This window comes from Lontra canadensis, unplaced genomic scaffold (genome assembly GCF_010015895.1).
Source record: "Lontra canadensis isolate GAN:19392208 unplaced genomic scaffold, GSC_riverotter_1.0 scaffold35, whole genome shotgun sequence".
Classification (NCBI taxonomy): domain Eukaryota; kingdom Metazoa; phylum Chordata; class Mammalia; order Carnivora; family Mustelidae; genus Lontra; species Lontra canadensis.
The window spans coordinates 15088954-15110592 of record NW_022631029.1 but is presented as its reverse complement, the minus strand read 5'-3'; the positions used below and the strand labels follow the sequence as shown (position 1 = coordinate 15110592).

At 39.9% G+C, this 21639-nt stretch overlaps 1 protein-coding gene across 3 annotated transcripts in view; it reads left to right on the top strand.

Moving 5' to 3' along the window:
• The first annotated feature begins 7899 nt into the window (after positions 1–7899).
• Positions 7900–21639, top strand: part of DENND6A (DENN domain containing 6A) — a 60117-nt gene continuing 46377 nt past the window's right edge. The window contains exons 1-2 of one of the 3 annotated variants that reach the window (XM_032868382.1): positions 8103–8213; positions 19412–19491. In XM_032868382.1, coding sequence (XP_032724273.1) covers positions 19414–19491 — 78 coding nt within the window. In that variant the 5' untranslated portion in view covers positions 8103–8213; positions 19412–19413. Of the gene's footprint in view, positions 8214–19411; positions 19492–21639 lie in introns of all 3 variants that reach the window. The other 2 variants (XM_032868381.1, XM_032868380.1) reach the window with 2 other exon arrangements.

The following is a 21639-nucleotide window of genomic DNA, read 5'->3' as shown; positions in this document are numbered from 1 at the left end:
TGAAACTGAGGAGGCAGTCCTGATGATCTCTGAATCACCTCAGTGGTTATTCTCTTTGTCTTAAAGAATAGCACATGTTTGCACCTGCAGAACTCTATGGTCCAGCCCTGTCAGAGCTAAGAAGTCTGATAGGCTTCCTTCCCTTTGTGTTGGGGTGACTGATTAGGTCTGTGGTTCACATCCATACTAATCTAACTGTTGTTTGGTCACATGCTAGTGTTCTCTCTCTCTCTCTCTCTCTCTCCAGTATGAAAAGGCTGAGAATTTTCCAAATCTTTAAGTTCTGGTTAATTTTTGCTTAACAATTCCTTCTTTGATTCATTACTCTCTTGCATTTTACTACAAGCAGTCAGGAGGAAATCTCCTCAGTAGCTTGCAAGTTTTAGCTTCCACAAAACACTAAACTATAGTTCAGCCAAGTTTTCTTTTGTCATTTTATAAGAAGGACCACCTTTCCTTTGTTGTCCAATACTAGGTTCCTCATTTCCCTGTGAGGTGTCACCAGATTGGTCTTTACCATATATATTTTATTAACATTCTCTTGATGATTATTTACATATTCTCTAAAAAGAGAGAAGCTTCTTCTCCAGCTCTCCTCTTTTCTTTGTGAGTCCTCACAAGAATCATTCCCCCCTAACAGCCATATTTCTATGCACATGCAAACTCCTCTAGCCTCAACCCATTACCCAGTTCTAAAGCCATTCCACATTTTTTAGCTATTTGTTTTATTAGCACTCCACTATCAGTACCAAAGTGTATATTAATCTTCAGAGAAACAGAACCAATAGGATGGAGATATATCCTGGGTGGATGGGTGGGGAGATATATTTGACCCATGTGCTTGTGTAGGCTAAAAAGTCCCACAATGTGCAATGGCAAGCTGGAGACCCAGGAGAGTCAATGGTGTAGTTTCTGTCCTAGTCCAAAGACCTGAGAGCCAGGAAAGTTGTTTTAAGTTCCAGTTTCAGGCTGAGTCAGAAGACGGGAGAAGACCAACATTCTAGTTCAAAGACCGGCAGAGAGCAAATTCTTCCTTACTCAGCCTTAGGCCTCCAGTGGATTGGATGAGGCCCACCCACGCTGGGGAAGGCACTCTGCTTTACTCAAGTCTACTAATTCAAATGTTAATCTCATCAGGAAATGCCCTCATAGACACACCCAGAATAATATTTAACCAAACGATCTGGACAATCTGGACGTCTGTGGTCCAATCAACTAGACACATACAATTAATCATCATAGTGGCATAGCAGTTTCTGCCACAAAGATAGTAGTGAAACCATTGTAACTTCTTTCTCTTCTGTTTTAGCTGATTTCTCATTATACCTATAAAAAAGTTTTCAGTTTTAGAGATACTAGATATTACACAGATGAAGAAAAAGAAATTTTAATTCCAAGCAGAAAATTTCTCCTATGTCAGGATATTTCTTATCAACTCTAGTGTCTTTTTTTTTGCATATAGTCCATTAAAACAGAATCATTCACTATATTTCACTTTGTGATCTACCTTTCTCTACTTTTCTACTTAAAGTATGTATGTTTAACATTTTTCTGCTATATAATATTCTTCTATGACATTTTAAATGACTGTATCATAGTCTATTGAATGGATATATGATATTTTTCAGCCAATCCCCTATTTTGGGACAGTTAGGTGGTTTCCAATTTTTCACTTCTATAAGCAGCTCTATTACACTCTTATTGTCTCTTAATGTTTAGTTACAAAAGCAATGTATGCCCTCTCTAACTAAAACAATAGAGTTGTGTAAGATAGAAAGCAAAGTTCCCTATTTCTATTTACCAGCACTTGTATTTCCCACCATTCGTATTCCACATAAGGCAACCACTATTAATAGCTCGCTGTGTATCCTTCCAAACGCTTCTGCCTTCTGATTCCTTTTTCCTTTTCCTTTCATTCCATTAACCTACAGCCTTTTGTTTTCTACTTTCTTCATGCTCAGCCCCAAGCCTCCTCACTGTCCTTATCTGATGCTTACTCTGGGAAGCTAGGCAAGCATACCGGTTAGAATTTTGTGTGAATTTAGACAAAATAATTTATGAGCGAAGGTCTCACACCTCTGATTAAAGGGCATGAACTTGACGGGTTACCTTTTCGGTCTAACATGTTGACTGCTAGTTGGGCTTACTAAACCTGTTTCCCGGCACGAACTGGGTCAGGCAGTTGGAAAAGCAAATCTTCAAAAATATAAGGTGTTACTACCTTTATTTCTCATAAGCTAAGACTGAAATACATTTAAGAAACATTTTTATATTTCATATTCTTCTCATGTGTTCATACAATTGACCATGAAAGGAAAACTCTATAAAACAGGAGATCTGCTACTAGAGATTTTTAAAGTATATTCATCCATTCAGTAAATATTTACTGAGTGCCTCTCATGTACCAGGCACCAAAGAAATCCTGGGAATGTAAAGACAAAAACCCAAAGCTCTTCACAGTTTCTTTTTTAAGCTTTCACAAACACTACTTAGGAAGCATCCAACAGTGTATTTTATTGTCTTCTTTGCCTGGATTCTCTCTTCTAAACTTGCTGTTCAGCATTTTGTCTCTTGGAGATGTGTGATAGTAAACCCCATTCTCTGTTGATAACACACTGGCACTTGAGCCTCTGTGTATTTTCTTGCCACCACAAGTATAGTTATGCTCTAACAGCTGCAGTAACATTTAGCTCAAAAGCAAGAGGGAAGTCCTCTGGTTGAGTACATAGATGGATATCTAGGGCACTTGGACTCCCTCCCTTGCAATAAAATTAAGTCCAGATATCTGGCATTGCAATTCACATCATTATCTGAAGAAGCATACCCCTGTCTTCCTTCCTTCCTCTCTCATTCCCTTTCTCCTCCTCTCCCTCCTCCTCCTCCTCCTTTCCTTCTCCTTCGGGAGGTAGGAAGGGACAGAGGGACAGGGAGGGAGAGAATCTTAACCAGGCTCCCTGCCCAGGGCAGAGCCCCACGTGAGGCTCAATCTCACAACCCTGAGACCATGACTTGAGCCGAAATCAAGAGTCGCATGCTTAACCAACTGAGCCACCCAGGTGCCCCCCTTCTTTTTGTTTTCTTAAGCTATAAAAATTGCTGAAATGCCAAGAGTTTGGTTGGGGTGAATAGAGAAGTTTGGAATGTTTTTAATCCTGTGCTTAGTGTTGTTGGTAATATTAGAAGAGCAGCAGAGCCATGTATCCAGTCATACCCTTGGCTAAAGCAGCCTACTCTGACTTTAGTACTCCTCATAAGAAAAAAGACCCAGGGCTTTGGTTGACAGTGAATGCAATCTGAGCCAGCGATGTGACCTGCCTGCCAAAAGAAGCAAATGTGATCTGAACCAGCATTAATAGAAGGCTGGCGGCTGGGACAAGTAAGGTTATAATTCAGAGTATACTCTGCACTCATCAGATCACACCTGCAGGATGGGGTTTCCTCTCCGGCACCGCATTTTAAGAGTGATATCGACAAGTTGGAGTATGCCCCAGTTGGGCAACAGGATGATGAATGGCCTACAAACAATATCCTTTGAGGAATCGTAGGAGGAACTAGGGTAGTTTACCCTGGAAACTAGAAGGCATGTGGACGTGGGATAACTATGTTCAATAAGTGGGAGGCCTATCATGTAGAAGAGTTGGACCCTTCTTTGTAATCTCAGCAAGCACAACTTAGACCAAGGGGTATACATTACAAAGTGGCTGATTGATCTTGTCTCCATGAAAGGAAGAATTTTCTAGCCCTTATGAACATCCAGAAAATAGCAGCTTTGCAAGGTAGTGACTTTACCTTAATAAGGGGTGTTGGCTAATCAAACATTAGCAGCTGGCTAATCAAACATCAGAAGATTCACGAATAGGATGGGAAGTTTGGAGAGATGACCTGATCCAAGATCCTCTCAGAATCAAAGGTTCTAATGCAGAACCTTAAGAAGGAAGTATTAGCACTTTACCCCTTAGACCCCATATAAGCATTAACCATAGAAACTGGGTTAAAATTGATGCGAAGGTCAAATGTGAGAGTTTTGAGGATGAAAAGAAACAAAAAAGCAATAGGAAATTTCTGTTGCCCTAGTGGTTGTGGATTTTTTTTTTACCTTTTTAAAAAAATTAACTATTTTTATTCACATATAATGTATTATTTGCCCCAGGGGTACAGGTCTGTGAATCGTCAGGCTTACACACTTCACAGCACTCACCATATCACATATCCTCTCCAATGTCCATAACCCAACCACCTTCTCCCTACCTCCCTCTTCCCTCAGCAACCCTCAGTTTGTTTTGTGAGATTAAGACTCTCTTATGGTTTGTCTTCCTCCCGGTCCCATCTTGTTTCATTTTTTCCTTCCCTACCCCTCACAACTCCCCACACTGCCTCTCAAATTCCTCATATCAGGGAGGTCATATGATAATTGTCTTTCTCTGATTGACTTATTTTGCTCAGCATAATACACTCTAATGGTTGTGGATTTTGTGGATTTTAGTGATGTTTGTTAGTTTTTTCCCAAAGCAAACCAAATGATTTTTTTCCCCCATCTTTAAGATGCTTTAGAGCCCTAGTATGCTCTCTTTCTCATCAAACTCACAGTCCTGGGGCGCCTGGGTGGCTCAGTGGGTTAAAGCCTCTGCCTTTGGCTCAGGTCATGATCCCAGGGTCCTGGGATTGAGCCCCGCATCGGGCTTTCTGCTCAGCGAGGAGCCTGCTTCCCCCCACTCTCTCTGCCTGCCTCTCTGCCTCCTGTGATCTCTCTCTCTCTGTGTCAAATAAATAAATAAAATCTTAAAAAAAAAACCCTCACAGTCCTCTTAATGTGTTGTTTTCATTTTAATATGGTGTTACATTTTGCAAAATTACTTTTTAAAAAAAGATTTTATTTATTCATTTGAGAGAGAGAGAGACAGAGAGAACACAAGCAGGGGGCAGGCAGAGGGAGAGGAAGAAGCGGAATCCCACTGAGCAGGGAGACTGACCCAGGTCTCAGTCCCAGGAACTAGAGATCATTACCCAAGCTGAAGGCAGACACTCAATCATCTGATCCACCCACGTGCCCCACAAGATTACTCTTAATTCAAATTATGCAACAGCATTTCAGGGAATGGCAATCTGTATTCACATGTCAAAGAGCCACCCCTGTGGAACAGCGTTTAAAGCTTATTAATTATTAATAATGAGGTAGCACCAAGTAAAAGGCGTGCATTGACATAGTTTGGCTCTTCCCCACAATCAGTGAGATGAGTAAGCTGGGAATGAGCATTCCTATTTCATCAATGCAGAAACTGAGTCTTAGAGCAGCTTGCCTACCATGATTATGGATGGAACTGGCACTAGAATCCAGAACTTCTGACTTTTAGTCCAGTGCTCTTTTTAATTGTTTTTTTTTAAGAGTTTATTTATTAATTTCTTGAGAGAGAGAGAGTGTGTGTGAGAGAGAGAGAGTGTGTGTGTGAGAGAGAGAGAGAGTGTGTGTGTGTGTGAGAGAGAGAGAGCACACAAGCTGTGGGGAAGTATAGAGGGAGAGGGAGAAGCAGATTCCCCGCTAAGCAGGGAGCCCCATGTGGGTTGATCCCAGGGTCCTGGGATCATGAACTGAGCTGAAGGCAGATGCTTAACTAACTGAGCCACCCAGGTGCCCTAATTCTGTTTTTAATAGTAAAGGCTACTGTTCTTTCCAAACAGTGGGATTAAAGACTAACTTAAATGCAGAACATTGTTTTTCTCTCTCAACTACAGTGGCTCTCTAGAGTAGGAGGGCCGATTGCTTTGGCCACAGACTTGGCTTTTAACTTTAATCCTGTTCCTAGTTCATCTGATGTACTAAAAATAGTCTCTAGCAAACATCACTACTGATGGCTGATGATACTTGACCCTTTTCTTGAAATATTGATGCTAACACTCGAAATAAAAATCTGAAGGATGTATACAGAACAATGTTTGTCAAATGGGGTAAATCTGACAGGACAGTGCAGCAAAATGCTTAGGAGCTAGGCTGACTCAGAGAGATCTGGGTTTAAATCCATTAGGCCACCAATTGGCTGTGCATCATCATCATCTCATGGAGTCTCAGAATCTTTACCTGTAAATATGGGAAAAATAATGAGATCCGCCTTTTCGGGTTGTGAGGAGGATTAGGTAAGATAATGTGTGTAAAAGCATGAAAACTGATTTTTATTTATTTATTTATTTTATTATTAACATATAATGTATTATTAGCCACAGGGGTACAGCTCTGTGAATTGGCAGGTTTACACACTTCACAGCACTCACCATAGCCCATAGCTTCCCCAATGTCCATAACCCAATCACCCAAAACTGATTTAAAAAAAATTGTTTATCATCAGTTACTATCCATTGTCTTTTACTGATTTTTCTCTTGGGATATTATTCTTGTGTGTTTCCTATTTACTTTCATTGTGGTGTTTATACTCTGCATAGTATGTGGTGAATAAAATCCTAATCAGGAGTATTACGCTGGACCAATAATCGGTAATAATTCAAAAGACCAAGTGCCTCCTGGGTGCTCAGCACAGTGCTGATCTCTGAGAATACAAAGCATTTTGGGGGGCCTGGGTGGTTTAGTTGGTTGAGTGTGCAACTTGGGGTTATAATTCCAGCCCTACGTTGAATATAGAAATTACTTAAACATAAAATCTAGGGATGCCTGGGTGTCTTGGTCTGTTAAGCATCTGCCTTCAGCTCAGGTCATGAGTCCTGGGATGGAGTTCTGCATCAAGCTCCTTGCTTGGCAGGGAGCCTGCTTCTCTCTCTGCCTGCCTCTTCTCCTGCTTGTGCCTCTGTCCTATTTCTCTGAAATTTAAATAAGTAAAATCTTAAAAAAAATAATAAAATCTTGGGGCACCTGGGTGGCCAGTGGATTAAGCGTCTGCCTTCAGGGGCGCCTGGGTGGCTCAGTGGGTTGAGCCACTGCCTTCCCCTCGGGTCAAGATCTCAGGGTCCTGGGATAGAGTCCCACATCGGGCTCTCTGCTCAGCGGGGAGCCTGCTTCCCTTACTCTCTCTCTGCCTGCCTCTCTGCCTACTTGTGATCTCTGTCAAATAAATGAATAAAAATAAAAATAAAAAAATAATAATAATAATAAAATCTAAACAACCATAGCCACAAAGCTGCCTGAGACTAGGCCCTTGGTAAGAGAGACTGGTCTACAGTGATCTACAGGTTGCTGTGGAGGCCAACCTGGTTTCAGAAAGCACTGCAGATGTGTGAGTGTTGAATGAGTCACAGGCAACTAGATCAAGAAAGGTGGGTGGGGCCTTGGTGGAAAAGGAACAGCTAAGTGAAGGCACAGATCTCTGAATCAGCAAAGGAGAGAGTGAACAGAAAGCCGTCATCAAAGTTGTAATACTTGTTGGGCTAGTCCTGTAACATCTCAGCATCTCAATTTCCTTATCTGTAAAAAGAATGAAGTCTACCTACTGGTCATGATTTGAAAAGTCAATAGAGTAAATATTTGGAAAGTACTTGCTGGCGCATCAACTGAAAGGAGTAAGTATTCAGTTTTAGCCACCGTTACCACTATGTTTAATAATTTAATAATACCTTATAATTGTGAACGTATCATTCCAAGACTAACTCCTCCCCTGATCGTTGGACTTCGAAGAAAGGTATCAGGATTCATAAACCACTCCTGAAGAGCTTTAAGACAAGGATGTCAGGGCTGGCTTCGTCAACACAGCCAAGCTCCAGCAAAACGACCCCACGTCTGCGCGGTGGTAAGGTGCACCAGCGCGGAGCCGGCCTCCCAGGGTCACGTGGGCCCCAGTCCCGCCCGGGCCCCGGCCCCGCCCCGGCCCCTGCCCCGCCCCGGCCCCTGCCCCGCCCCGGCCCCTGCCCCGCCCCGGCCGAGTCCCTCCCCGGCGGCTGCCGCTGCGGTAGTGGCGGCTGCGCCTGCGCGGATCCGGGAGCGCTCTGCTGCGCGGTCCGCAGTGGAGGCGGCGCGAACAGCAAGGGGGCGGCGGATGGCTCTGCGGGGCCTGGCAGCCTCAGGACCCGGCTCCCGCGGGCCGTTGGATGAGGCCTTGGCGGCAGCCGAGGACCACGGGACGCCGGCCGTGGTGGTGGCGGCGGGAGGCACGCCGGAGGACGACGAAGAGGATGAGGGCCGCGGCCGGGGCCTGCTGCGCTGGGACGGCTTCTCGGCCTGGCTGCACTGCGTGTGTGTGGTGGGCTTCGACCTGGAGCTGGGCCAAGCCGTGGAGGTGAGGCCCGGCCGCTCCTTGCCCCCGGCGCCTCGTCCGGGTCTCCTTGCCGGGGAGGCCCCAGCAGAGCGTGTGGCCGGCGGGCCCGGACCTCGGCTGCCGCGCATCCGGGCGTGGCCGGCCGCCCCTCGCCTGTCGGGCCGGGCTGCGGTCCATTGGTAGTTCCCGTGGGAGGATCGTGGGCTGCGGCTAGGGGTGAAAAGTTCTCTCTAGGCCCCTCCTAAATACTTGCTGAGGTTCGTTTTTGTTTATTTTTGTTTTTAGCCCGGTGTCACAGGAATAACAAATGGTTAGCGGCACCGGGAGAAGGCTGCAGGCAGGATGTTGGGGACTTTTTTGAAGAGGAGAACAATGCCCCTGACATAGGGTGAACTATAATAACCAAGCCTCACACAACCAACTTTTTAGACTCCTTGACCGTTTTGGCCATTTCCAGTAATTCTGAGAGCATTCCCCTCAGCCTGAGCCAAAATGCTTATCTCAGCATGATTTTTCTCCATTTCCTCGTTTTGTTCCTCATTTCTGTTATTTTTAAAAAAATCGTTTCTTTTATTCCTTGACGTTGCTTTTGAAAAGAGTTGGCTTGAAAGCTGTGATCAAGATTAACGTAGTTCATAGTTCATCTTGCTTGTGAATCATTCAAGTTTTCCATCTTATGGTGTCTTATTGAAAAGGCCTTCGAATGTTATTTATTCTTGACATTATTTAGGGTCCCTTTTGTAGCGTAAGACATGTCTTGTCATTGTATCCAAGGAAAACCTTATTAGGAGGAGGTATGTTTAGAAAATTTTTGTCTGTTTGTTTTGGTGATGATAGATTTTAATGAACCACCTCATTCAGACTTTAGTGTCATGAGTTAGCTATGAAAATGGGCTTGGGAGGTTTTTCTTAAAGCAAAGCTACTGCTTTTGTATTCAACATGTCTTCTCTGTTTTATCATTATGCAGTTCAGTACACATTAGGTTTCCACTAAGATGTAGGCCTTATGCTGGTTGCTGCGCATACAAATATGAACAAAACGCTTTAACCTGTATTTGTAGATTTAGACAACAATTTAGAGGGGAACCAAGAATTAATCACGGAAGAAGATAGGGCCAAATCCCATGCTTGGTACATTAGTGGTGTTCCATATGTACTTGATGGAATGAGTGAATACATGAGCAATTCTTTATCTTGTCGAGACAAACAACAGTTTCCAAAGACTTTGAATTAGAGATTTATAAGTCATCTTTCATTTACATTGACATGTTAACCTGAAGTTATATATGTAGTAAAATACAATTTAACCGTAAACTTAGGAGTGGGTTGTTGTAGTTGATTGTATTTTAAAGTAGCTGAAGGAGATCCTTGTGGACTCTAATCATTTGGGACATTATTTATAAACATGTTCTTCTGACCGGATAGACAGCATAGCATAATTTAGCATAATTGAGATGCTACAAAAATGTGACTCATAAAGGACTTATTTTGAATTTCATTTCCCATGGGATATGCTACTGAACAGTTTCCTTTAGGTCAGTAGTTCTTAACTTTTTTTGCATTCTGGATCTTTTAAAAAAATATAAACTCCGTTATAAAAATGCTTACTAATACAAAATTAAGTATATTCTTCTGTGGACTATCTGGTGGTCATCAGTGGATCTTCTGTTCCACTGTTCCCAGATTAAGAATCACTGATTTTAGAAGGCATTGAATGAGGGTGGGGAAGATTCCCTAATAAAGGATCCAAAGAAAGATAAACACATTAAATGGATTGCAACATAATTTTGTTTCATTTTTATGAGAAATGTAGAATATTATACCTTGCCACTTTTAAAAGAAGGAAAAGGAACACAAATTAGTAATGAATATAATGAAATAGTTTAAAAAATGTATTTCACTTTTGTATTATGGCCCTATCCAGGCCAAAATGGACAGGTGGGGTGGCTGTAATGGGAAAAGAGGGTGGTGAACATAGACTTGTGTTGGGTAAGTGACATACAGTAGCTCCAGCCGCAATTCCTATAATGCACAACCATGGAGACTCAGAAGGGAAATTAATTAAAGAATGGGTAAAAACTAAATTTGTACTAAAATATCCTAGAAGACACCTGTGCTGTCACCATCTTTGAATTTTAGGGTTGAAAGAGATGTAAGACTCTGTTGTGCCATCACAGAAAGTACCATTTGTAAATTTTAAACAGATGCATGAACAGCACCACTTGGTTAAGCTTAAATCCTTATCAAAGGGACAGTATAGCATATCAGTCAAGAACTGAGACTCCAGAGCTGGACTGCCTAGATTTGAGTCTGTTACTTTGGGCATATTACTACACTTGACTCACACTCCCTCTGTAACAGTATCTGCATCAGAGCACTGCTGTGAGAATTAGAGAAATTAATGTTGGTGAAAATGTTGGGAACAATACCTGTGACTCAAGACCTACGTAAGTCTGTGTTTGGGAAGTATTGAAATTCCCTTTTCATTTTCAGTGGAGAAAATTCCTTAACTTGCTTTGTAAAGGCAAGACTTTTGAACCTTAATTTTCTCACTAGTAAAATGAAGTATTAGTAGAATCAGTACTTTTTTTTTTTTTTTTTTAAACAGGGAAACTTTTCCCTGTCTAAATAAAAATCCAATATGGGACCTCAATGGCTAACCTGGTTGAGATGGGGTCTGTGTGTGTGTGTGTGTGTGTGTGTGTGTGTATTTGGTTGCAGACAATGGAAACTAAGCTATAGCTCAAGCAGAGAAGGAAACTTGCTGTAAGGCATAGAGTTTTCAAGATACTCAACGTATAAAACTATTGGGGCTTCATAAAATGGCTAGAGCCCATAACTTGGAAGCCTCTTGCTTATGCTTTTGTTTTTTGGGATTTTGTTCATGCTTCATGCTCTCTGCAACTTATTTCCTTGGCTTCTATAGTCTTATGGTGGAGAAGTTGCCCTTTTCAGCCACTTCAATGAAAAGAGATGCCAGAGGAAGGTACTCAGGCCTGGTTTGGGGCAAACAATCAGCTGAAGACTGTGTGGTTAGAGGAGTGGTCCATTTTGCATAAAATGTCTGTTAGGCCCTGTCCTTGGTAAAGGGGACAATGAACAGTATCTGTTAAGTTGGGAAGAAACTATAAAAGGTGTTGACTATAGGAGGTGTGCTCAGCTTCTTCCTTCTCCCACAAAGTGACCCTAGGGCGTCACCACAGAATCCACGTGTCCTCTGGAACGCAGTTTCAAATCCTCTGGATTTTTATAAACTCTAAGGCACTTCCAGCTCTAAAATTACCTGATTATATAGTAAAGCCTTAATTATCTGAATCCAGAATTGCCTCATTTATTCAAGTTTTTTCTCCCTGATTGAGTAATAATATGCTCATTGTTGAAAACTTGGCAAGAAAGAAAATTATAAACATTAGAAGACATCACTCATAATTATACCAAGAAACAAGTGCTATTAATAGTTGATATTTTCATTAATGCTTTTTTTTTTACATAATTCATATCTGTCAAGAATTAATTTGATTGTTAGGAACAGAAACGCTCTCAAATAAATGTAAGAAAAAAGATTGATTGTAAGGAGTCTCTTGGAACCCAGTTGCAGGAAGCTGGAATGAACCTCATGGGATTTGGAAAGCCTCAGGCATTTTGCCTTTGTTTCTCCAGAGCTGTGTGGTCTTTTGTCTCTGCTTCTATTTGCCAGTCTGTGCCATTCTTTGTGCCGAGACTGGTTTCTTTTGCAAGGCTCTCATTTTCTGCTCCTCAATTTCTCTTGATTTTGGATTATTGTGATACTGATTTTAGCCAAACTACTTTTATATTCTGGAACCAGGCTGAAGCTCAGTTCAAATACTGGAATATCTGATTGGCCCAGCATGGGTCAGGTGCTCCCTTTTGTTCAGTCATCTGTTAGGAAATCGTGTTTCAGTGACCATAGTGGCTACTTGTAAAAGGAGGAGGGGACACTTCCAAAGCATGGGCTGGGCAGCAATACCCCAAACAGATTGACTATCAGAGTCTGCTTTTTTTTTTTTTTTTTCAAGATTTTATTTATTTGCCAGAGAGAAAGGAAGAGAGCACAAGCAGAGGGAGTGGCAGGCAGAGGGAGAAGCAGGCTCGCCGCTGAGCAAGGAGCCCAACTTGGAACTCATCCCAGGACCCTGGGATCATGATCTGAGCCAAAGGCAGACACTTACCCAACTGAGCCACCCAGCAGACCCCAGAGTCTGCTTTTATTGATAAACATGCTCATAAACAATTTACCAGATCATTAAAGACTCTTCATTAGTACAGTTTTATGGAACATAATTTATTTAACCAATTTTCTTAATTTGGATATTTTGTGGTTTTTCTTTTATCTTCACAGTGTAGAGAATTATTTGCTACTTGTACACACATTTTAGAAATGTTTTGAATTTCTGAGCACCTTTAAAGATTTATTTATTTATTTATTTATTTATTTATTTATTTGAGAGAGAGAGTTGGGGGGGTTGGAGAGAGGGGAGGAGCAGAAGGAGAGGGACAAGCAGACTGCATTAAGTGTAAAGCCTGACTTGGGGCTCCATCCCACCGCCCTGAGATGATGACCTGAGCCAAAATCAAAGAGTTGGTCTCTTAACTGAGTGAGCCACCCAAACACCCCCTCACACTTTATTGATTGATTTATGTATTTGAGAGAGAAAGGGAGAGGAATTTTTGAGAGCCTTTAAATCACATGAACTACACAGTGGAGAGTTTTTATCAAGAAAGGAGGCTCTATTTTGTCAAATGCCAGAATCATCTGGTTCTTGTCTTTTATTAGTGTGGTGTGTCATATTGGTTGATTTGCAGCCCAGGAATAAATCACACTTGGTCATGGTGAATAATCCTTTTAATGTACTAGTGTTGGGCATTAAGGAGGGTACTGAAAGTAATGAGCACTGGGTGTTGTATGCAACTGATGAATCACTAAATTCCACCTCTGAAACTAAAAAAAAAAAAAAAAAGAAGAAGAAGAAGGTTATATAATTCATTAAATAACATTGCTCTAAAACTAAGAAAAAAATCACATGAACTTAGAGTGTCCTAGGAAGTTGACATTTCTGTAATGTGAGGTCACCTCCTGAACTTCTCTAGTCCTTCATTTTATAAGAATTGAGGCATCATTAGTAGCTTTTCCTCCTTAAAGTCTTTATCAACTCTTTGGACAATTTCAGTCCAAAATTGAGGTTTGGGAGCATCCAGTTTAAAAGGGAGAGAAACAACCCTTCACACAATTGGCTTCATCTTTCTCAAAAAACATAAACAAGATAAAAATAAAAAAATAAATTTTTAAAAAAATAAGTTTTTTTTTTCAATAATTTTTTTTTAAAAAGGGAGAGAGCATCTGGATGGCTCAGTTAAGCATCCAACTCTTGATTTCGGCTCAGGTCATTATCTCAGGATGGTGGGATGGAGCTCCAAGTTGCGCTGCACATTCAGTGCAGAGTCTGCTTGTCCCTCTCCCTCTAGTAAAGAGAGCACAACCTGTCGGGTTTTGAACATCTGGTTGTCTGGTTTTTGGCCAGTTTCTTCAATTTTCTGAGTCTCATTTCCCTCAACTATAAAGCAGAAAAATAATACCCTAAGAGTATTGTTGGAGGTACTAAGAATGAGAATGCATTTAAGAGTTAATGCCTGTCATTTAATGTGTGCCCAAATGTTCCTCCCTTATTATAGTTAGTGTCCTTGCACGTTTAGTAATCAGTGTAGGACTGCTCTTGGTTATTTTCTTACTCCTATTATTTTGCCTTAAATTGATTTTTTTAAAAAATCCACAGTTTCAGATGTGAATCCCAAGTATTTAAAGTACTTCCTGGGAGGACAACTGGCTGGCTCAGTCATAAAAGTATGCAACTCTTGATCGTGGCCTTGTGAGTTTGAGCCCCATGTTGGGTGTAGAGATTACTAAAAAAGAAAAAAAAATGGGGCGCCTGGGTGGCTCAATCCATTAAGCAGCTGCCTTCTGCTCGGGTCATGATCCCAGGCCCAACCCCATGTTGGGCTCCCTGCTCAGTGGGGTGCCTGCTTCTCCCTCTCCCTGCTGCTCCCCCTGCTTGTACTCTCTGCCATTTAAATAAAATCTTTTAAAATATATACATATACATGTATAATGAAAAATCAAAGTTAAAAATAAAGCAGTTCCTAGAAATCAAGTCAATAAGGTTTCATTTGCTGATAATCTATGACATAGCCTATTTGTATGTACATCTAGATTGTATTCCACCTCTTGCTGAAAATAATTTCAACCCAATGAAATAATCTGTAAAAAGCAGGACAGTTGATCATTAATATATTGTGTGAGTCCTGATTTCATTTGGATTACTGATCTCAGCCTCCCTCTGCCCCCATACACACTTTGTTGATTTATTTATTTGAAAAAACCGAGAGAGAGCATGGAGGGAGAGGGAGAAGCAGACTCCCAGCTGAGCAGAGAGCCTGACACAGAGCTCGATCCCAGGACCCCTAGATCACGACCCGAGCCAAAGGCAGATGCCTAACCAACTGAGCCACCCAGGTGCCCCACACTTTTTTAAAAATAAAAAAAAACAAAAAAGCCCCAAATTGAAGATAAAGCTCTGCTGTGGGGTGAAGGCAAACTTCCGTACCATTTTTTAAAGAGCAGTTAGAATTTACTCCCCTTTCTTTTTCACTTCTGCTTTTTGCTTCTTCCTTTTTATCCCCTAGCAGGGTGGAGCCTGAGGTAGTCACTACAGTGTTCTTTATCTTAGCAAAGTTTGTTTATTTTTTTGAGAAGGGTGAAGACAGTTGTGTGAAGGGTTGTGTCTTTCCCTCAAACTGGATGCTCTATAACCCCAGTATTTGCTCCTCTGCAAGTTTACTGTTTTAATCAAAACAGGTGTTTGGTGTAACTTGCTGGACTGTCTCATCGAACTATCTATTCAGCAGATGCTTTCTGGGCAGCTACCATATCCAGACACTGTTGTGTTTTGGAGATAAAGCTTTGATGAAGCCTCCCTTCATTGAGCTTCCAGTCTAACATGGACGGTAGGCCATTAAACAGTGAGGGTTATAATAGGAGGGTTTGCAGATGCTAATAATGGCCTTTAAATTTCCTTGTGAACTTGTAGCACTTCATAGTAGCTTGATGTAGTTCTGTGGTTTGAGAGTTGAAGTTTGAGTAATCTCCTGAGCTTAGGCTCCCAGATAGTATAAGGGCTTCTTCAGTGCTACTGATCTCTGGTTCTGTTATGAAATTATATAATCCCAGTATGGAGGAATCTGGGATGTTCCTCCCTCCAGTTAGTCGGTTCACAGGTGCTTTATGTTTTCTGTATTTACTGTGATGAATGATGTGAAAAATGGACAATTGTATCTAAACTTTACTCTTATTAGAGAAAAATGCTTCATGGTCCATTCCATGTTCAAACTGATCACGTTTTATAGTAATATAATTTAGTTTAGTTCTTGAGTGAGCTGGAACCTTAGACTGAGGTCCAGTCTGTACTGATACTGTGATGTCAGGCTGTTTTTTTCCCACTTTTTGAAAAAAGTAAACATTTTTATTGCAGTATAACATACATGTAGGAAAGCATACAAATCCTGAGTTTGGTAAATTTTCTTTCTTTCTTTTTTTTTTTTTTTTTTTAAGATTTTATTTATTTGACAGAGAGAGATCACAAGCAAGCAGAGAGGCAGGCAGAGAGAGAGGGGGAAGCAGGTTCCCCTCTGAGCAGAGAGCCTGATGTGGGGCTGGATGCCAGGACCCTGAGATCATGACCTGAGCTGAAGGCAGAGGCTTTAACCCCCTGAGCCACCCAGGCACCCCCTGAGTTTGATAAATTTTCATAAAGTGAGCATATCATTTCACTACTCTGGAGATCAAGAAACAATGTTATCACTGCCCCCCAGAAATTTCCCTTATGTCTTCTTTCAGTCATGAGCCATTGCCCCTTCCCCACAGACCCCGGCAACCACTCATCTACTTTCTCTATGGATTCTCCTATTCTATACATTTCATATGAATGAAATCAAACAATTTCATTTTGCATTTTTTTCTCTGGCTTCTTTCACTTAGTATAATATTTTCAGAGTTCATCCATGTTGTAGTATATATCAGTACTCCATTCCTTTTTATGGCTGAATTTTATATATTAAAAGGAAATATGATATTTTGCTTATCCATTCATCATTTGATGAAAATTTTGCTTTTTTTTTTCTACTTTTTGGGTATTATGAATAATGCTGCTATGAACATTTGTTTTAAGTTTTTGTGTGAACATATGTTTTCACTTGTCTTGGAATGAAATTGCTATGTAATAAGGTAATTATGTTTACTTTTTTGAGAAACTACTAAGCTGTTTTCCAGGGTGGCTGTATTTTCACATTTCCTTTAGTAATGTGTGAGGGTTCTAATTTCTCCGTATCTTGTCAGCACTAATTCTTGTCTGTCTTTTTGATTACAGCGGTCCTAGTGGATATGAGATGGTATCTTATTATAATTTTATTTGCATTTTCCCTAATGACTAATGGTGCCAAGTGGCTTTTCATATGCTTATTGGCCTTTTGTATATCTTTTTTGGAGAAATGTCTAATCAAATCCTTTACCCATTTAAAAAATTGGGTCACTTGACTTTTTTATTGAATTGTGAGAATTCTTTATATACTCTGTACCTTAGACCCTCATCAAATACATGATTTGCAAATAGTTCCTCCCATTCTGTGGGTTGTCTTCACCTTCTTGGTAGTGTTCTTTGAAACACAAAAGTTTTAAATTTTGATGAAGTTCAGTTTCTGTTTTCTTTGGTTGCTTGTGCTTTGATTATATCTAAGAAGCTGTTGGCTAATCCACAGCCATAAAGATTTATTCCCATGTTTTCTTCTAAGATATTTGTAGTTTTAACTCTTACAGTTAGGTCTTTAATCCGCTTTAGGTTAGTTTTTGTATATGATATGAAGTAGAGGTGTTACTTTTTTTAAAACCTCATTTTGATATAATTTTTGGCTTACATGGAGTTATATAAGTAATTTATTTAGATTTCTCTGAAGTTAACATTTTACATAAACATAGTACAATAATCAAGACAAAGAATTTAACATTGGCATGATACAATTTACTAAACAGAGTTTATTGGGAGTCACCAGTTTTTCTACTAATGTGCTTTATCTGTTTCAAGATCCAATCCAGTTCTCTACATTGCATGTAGGTATTATAACTCCATACACCTCTTCTGTCTGTGGAGCTCCTCAGTCTTTCCTTGTCTCTCATGACCTTGATTCTTTGGAGTACTGTTCATATAGTTTATAGTATGTCTTTAAATTTTGTTTTTTTCTAGTGTGTTGTCATGATTAGTCTGAGGTTAAAAATTACTGGGAAGAATACCGCAGATATGATGTGTCCTTCTCAGAACATCATCTCAAGAAGTACAGGATATTAAAATTAAAATGTCTCATTATTGGTAACTTTAACCTTGATTACTTGGTTGAGATGATGTCTGCCATGTTTATCCACTATAAAGTTACTGTTTTTGTCTTTGTAATTAATAAGTGTTTATTGTGTTAGAAATTGAACTGCACAGTATCTTGTTTTCTAAGCTTGGTCTGCAGCTTAGAAGCTGCATCCATGAGTGGATCTTACTTGCAGCAATTACTATTCTGGTGTTCTAACTGTGATTTTTTAATTTTCCTTACTCCTTCTGTATTTATTAGTTAGAATTCTTTTATGAGGAAGAGCTGTCCCTTTTCTCTCATCCATCCATCCCTCTATCTATATCAGTACAGACTGAGGGATACTTATTATTTGGGTTATAATCTAATACTATCATTATTTATTTTGTTAATCAAATCATCCCAGCTTTGAGCATTGGTACCTTTTTAGGTTGGCTCCTGTGTCCTTTAATCCTTCCCCCCTCCTTTTTTTGAACGCTTCCTTTCTGGCACAACAAGATGCTCCAGGATTATCTTGTATTTTTCCTGTCCCAGCCCTGTAATCTTCTACCTTCCTAAGATGCCCTGGTTCTTTTTATTTCAGAATGGTATTTAGCAATCAGCATCTCAGCGTTAGGTGTACTCAGTGCTACTGGGTTGTCATTGCTTTATTTTTCATATTAAAAAGCCTTTAAAAAGATATTATGTTTAACATATCTTAAGATATTTTCCAGCCAGCTTTTAAAAATAACCAATACATAACCAATTGAAAAATGTAGATTTGGGGGTTTTTTTTTTTTGGAGTTGTTTTTGTTTTTGTTTTTGTTTTTTGCCTGTAAACAGTTTCCATTTTCAGTTTGGAATGAGTATTATTGTCTAATCTTTGAAGACATAACTTCTTAAAAAATATTTTATTTTGGGGGCATCTGGGTGGCTCACTTGGTTAAGCATCCAGCTCTTGATCTCAGCTCAGGTCTTCATCTCAGGGTTGTGAATTCAAGCCCTGCATTGGGTTCCATGCTCTGTGTGGAGCCTACTTAAAAAAAATTAAAAATAAATAACTGAATAAGATTTTATTTTTAAGTTCTCTCTGCACCCAATGTGAGGCCCAAACTTTCAACCCCAAGATCAAAAGTTGCACACTCCATGGACTGACAGGCAGCCAGGGTTCTTATTAGGTTTGAAATTAATCCTCTTTTTAATGATGTTTTGATGATATTTATATGTGATTAATGTTAATGTAGGAAATCAGGGCAGGCCTGGGATGGCCTGGGATATAGTCTCTGCTGGGCCTGAGATGCTAGGGTAGGGTTGTGCAATGGAAACAGACACTGAATGACATGACAACAGGCAGGCATCCATTCACAGATAACTGGGATGCATGACAGGCATGAATTTTTCCCATGTCCGAGTGGTACTAGCAGTAAGTTAACTGGTGTTCCTAATTTTCTTTTTCCTGGGACCCATAATTACTTCTGCATTGAGGTGGGAATATTAGGATATGCAGGGGCAAGTGGCAGATAGACATACCTTTGAAGAGAATAACCTGATTTAAAACGTTTTGTAATACTCTTTTCCAGCAGATATGTTAGTATTTTTTTCCTGGGTTACATTTTTCCTATTACATCATCATGTGAGATATTTATGCTATGTTATCATTTTTAGGCCTTAATAATGATATCAAATATAACTTACTTTTTTCTTGGCTTATTACTGGGCCATCTCTCCCTTATTTCTTATAACATGGAAGATCTTAACATAGGTAACAGAACCAGGGTGACATTAGCTGATGCTCTCTGTCCCCCTTTGATGCCTCCCAGGAATGCCAGTGGCCTGGGGGACAGAGATGCCTGGACTTGAGCTGTGGAGAGAGGAAACTTCAAGCGAGAGGCGTCTCCAGGTACTGGGGCCAATCCACAGTTGATTAATGCCTGTATAGTTATCAGGAGCTAACTGACTAAACTAACATTGATTGCCCATACTTAAATTTATACTTTATTTTTTACAAGATAAATTATGTACATAGATAACCTAGTAATGGTTGCAATTTGTGCAGTTTGAGATACTTGGCAGTGGTTACTTTCTAAATTTTTACCTAGGGAGTTTAATTGAAGTTTTAAAATTAAGTATGATTTTTTTTCTATTTTCTTTTTTTTAAAGACTTTGTTTATTTGACAGAGAGAGAGACGGTAAGAAAGGGAATGCTAGCAGAGAGTGAGAAGCAGGCTTCCCTCAAGCAGAGAGCCTGATGTGGGGCTCAGTCCCAGGACTGTGGGATCCTGACCTGAGCTGAAGGCAGAGGTTTAACCCACTGAGCCACCCAGGCGCCCTCTATTTTTTTTATCTTAAGTACACTGTGGACATTTTCATATCTATAACATATAAAGGTACATTACTTCTTTTTGAGTATTTTATCTATTCTGAATTAGAACACTGGGCAGTCCTAATGGAGAACATTAAAATGAAATTCTAGACTACTCTTTGATAATCTAGTACAATCAGAGTTTTTAAAGGGCAGACTTGATAGTTTATATAGTTCTTAGACCTTTTTAGCTTACTTAAATATATATAGCATACATAAACCCCTAAAATACACACACACACACATTATATATATTCAAGCTACTCATATATATGGGTAAAACATACCAACATTTTTTTCTATATTGTCATGCTGGTATTTTAAACTATAGAAGACCAAAGTCCAGAGGAACCACTGTGAAGTCTTTAGGTAACAAAAAAGTGAAATTTTGTATATTTACTTTTGAGTTTATAGTTTAATTTCAGGAAAGAAAAATCTGAAGGACATTCACATAAAACTGAGCTTAGAGTCTAAGGTAAAGCTATTGCTACAGGCCGCTAAATATATCAAGATGACAACTCTGGTATAATTTACATGTAATGAGAATTTCATAAAATAGGGCTAAATAGATTATAAGTTTGCCATTTCTGCTTTAAAGGTAACGAGATAAAATGGTCTCAAGGTGAAGCAAGGGAGATCTATGTGTGTGTGAAGAATAATTACATATTATTAAATATTGTGTTGTTGAACTAATTTGAGGGTATATCCACTTATTGAAGAAATATATTTTTAGTGTTTACTATGCAGCAGAGACTGTTCTAGGTGTAAAAATTGAGTGGTGAACAAAACAGACCAGATTCATACGTTCATGAATTGTGAAACAGAGGTTAATTTAGATTGGTTAGAACATGGGATGCAAAAGCAGAATAAGTAGAGAGAATATTGGCTTTGGTGTCATTCTCTATTCCAGAAATGGTAGATGGGTTTTCATGTAATGTATCAGCTCTCTAGACCCTCCCCGTAGCCCTAGATTGAGAAGGATGATATGCCACATCCTACCTAGTGGGGAAAGACAGCTGTGATTGCCCAGTAATGATCCCTGCTAAGGGTGGAGTGAAGAACGGTGGCTTGTGTACTTTGGAATGAGACAGGCCTAAGTTCAAGCCCACCTCTGGCACTTACTAAACAAGTAAAATTCAGAAGAGTTATTTAACTACTGTGAACTTGTCTTCTCTTCTGTAAAGACAAGGAGAATTGACAGAATTGTTGTGATAATTAAAAACTCTGGAAGATACTCTTTAAGCATTAGTTCTCCCCATCTTTCTTCTTACTTTAATTTTCTTATATATACAATGGAGATACTGTTACTGGCCTTGTCTATTATTATGAGGACTAGCTAAGTGAAATAAATGTGTGAAACCATTTAAATATATATATATATACTACTATATGTTATATCTGGAAATGGAAGATTATTAGGCTCTGGGGCAGCTGGGGAATGGGAAGAACTCATAAATTCTTCCAGAAGTGGGAAATCATGGATGCCCACATTAGCAACCCAACATTAACATAATTTAGCTACTCTGTGTTGTTTTCTCCCCTTTTTGCTATCAGCCACTAACCTGCTGCTCTTAATCTCATTTCTTCTTTACATTCCCAAGAGAGTCTGGATTGGTCCACTTGAGCACTGTATTCTTTTGGGCAGAATTTTCACACCCAGCCACATCTAGGTAGTTGGTTGACTGG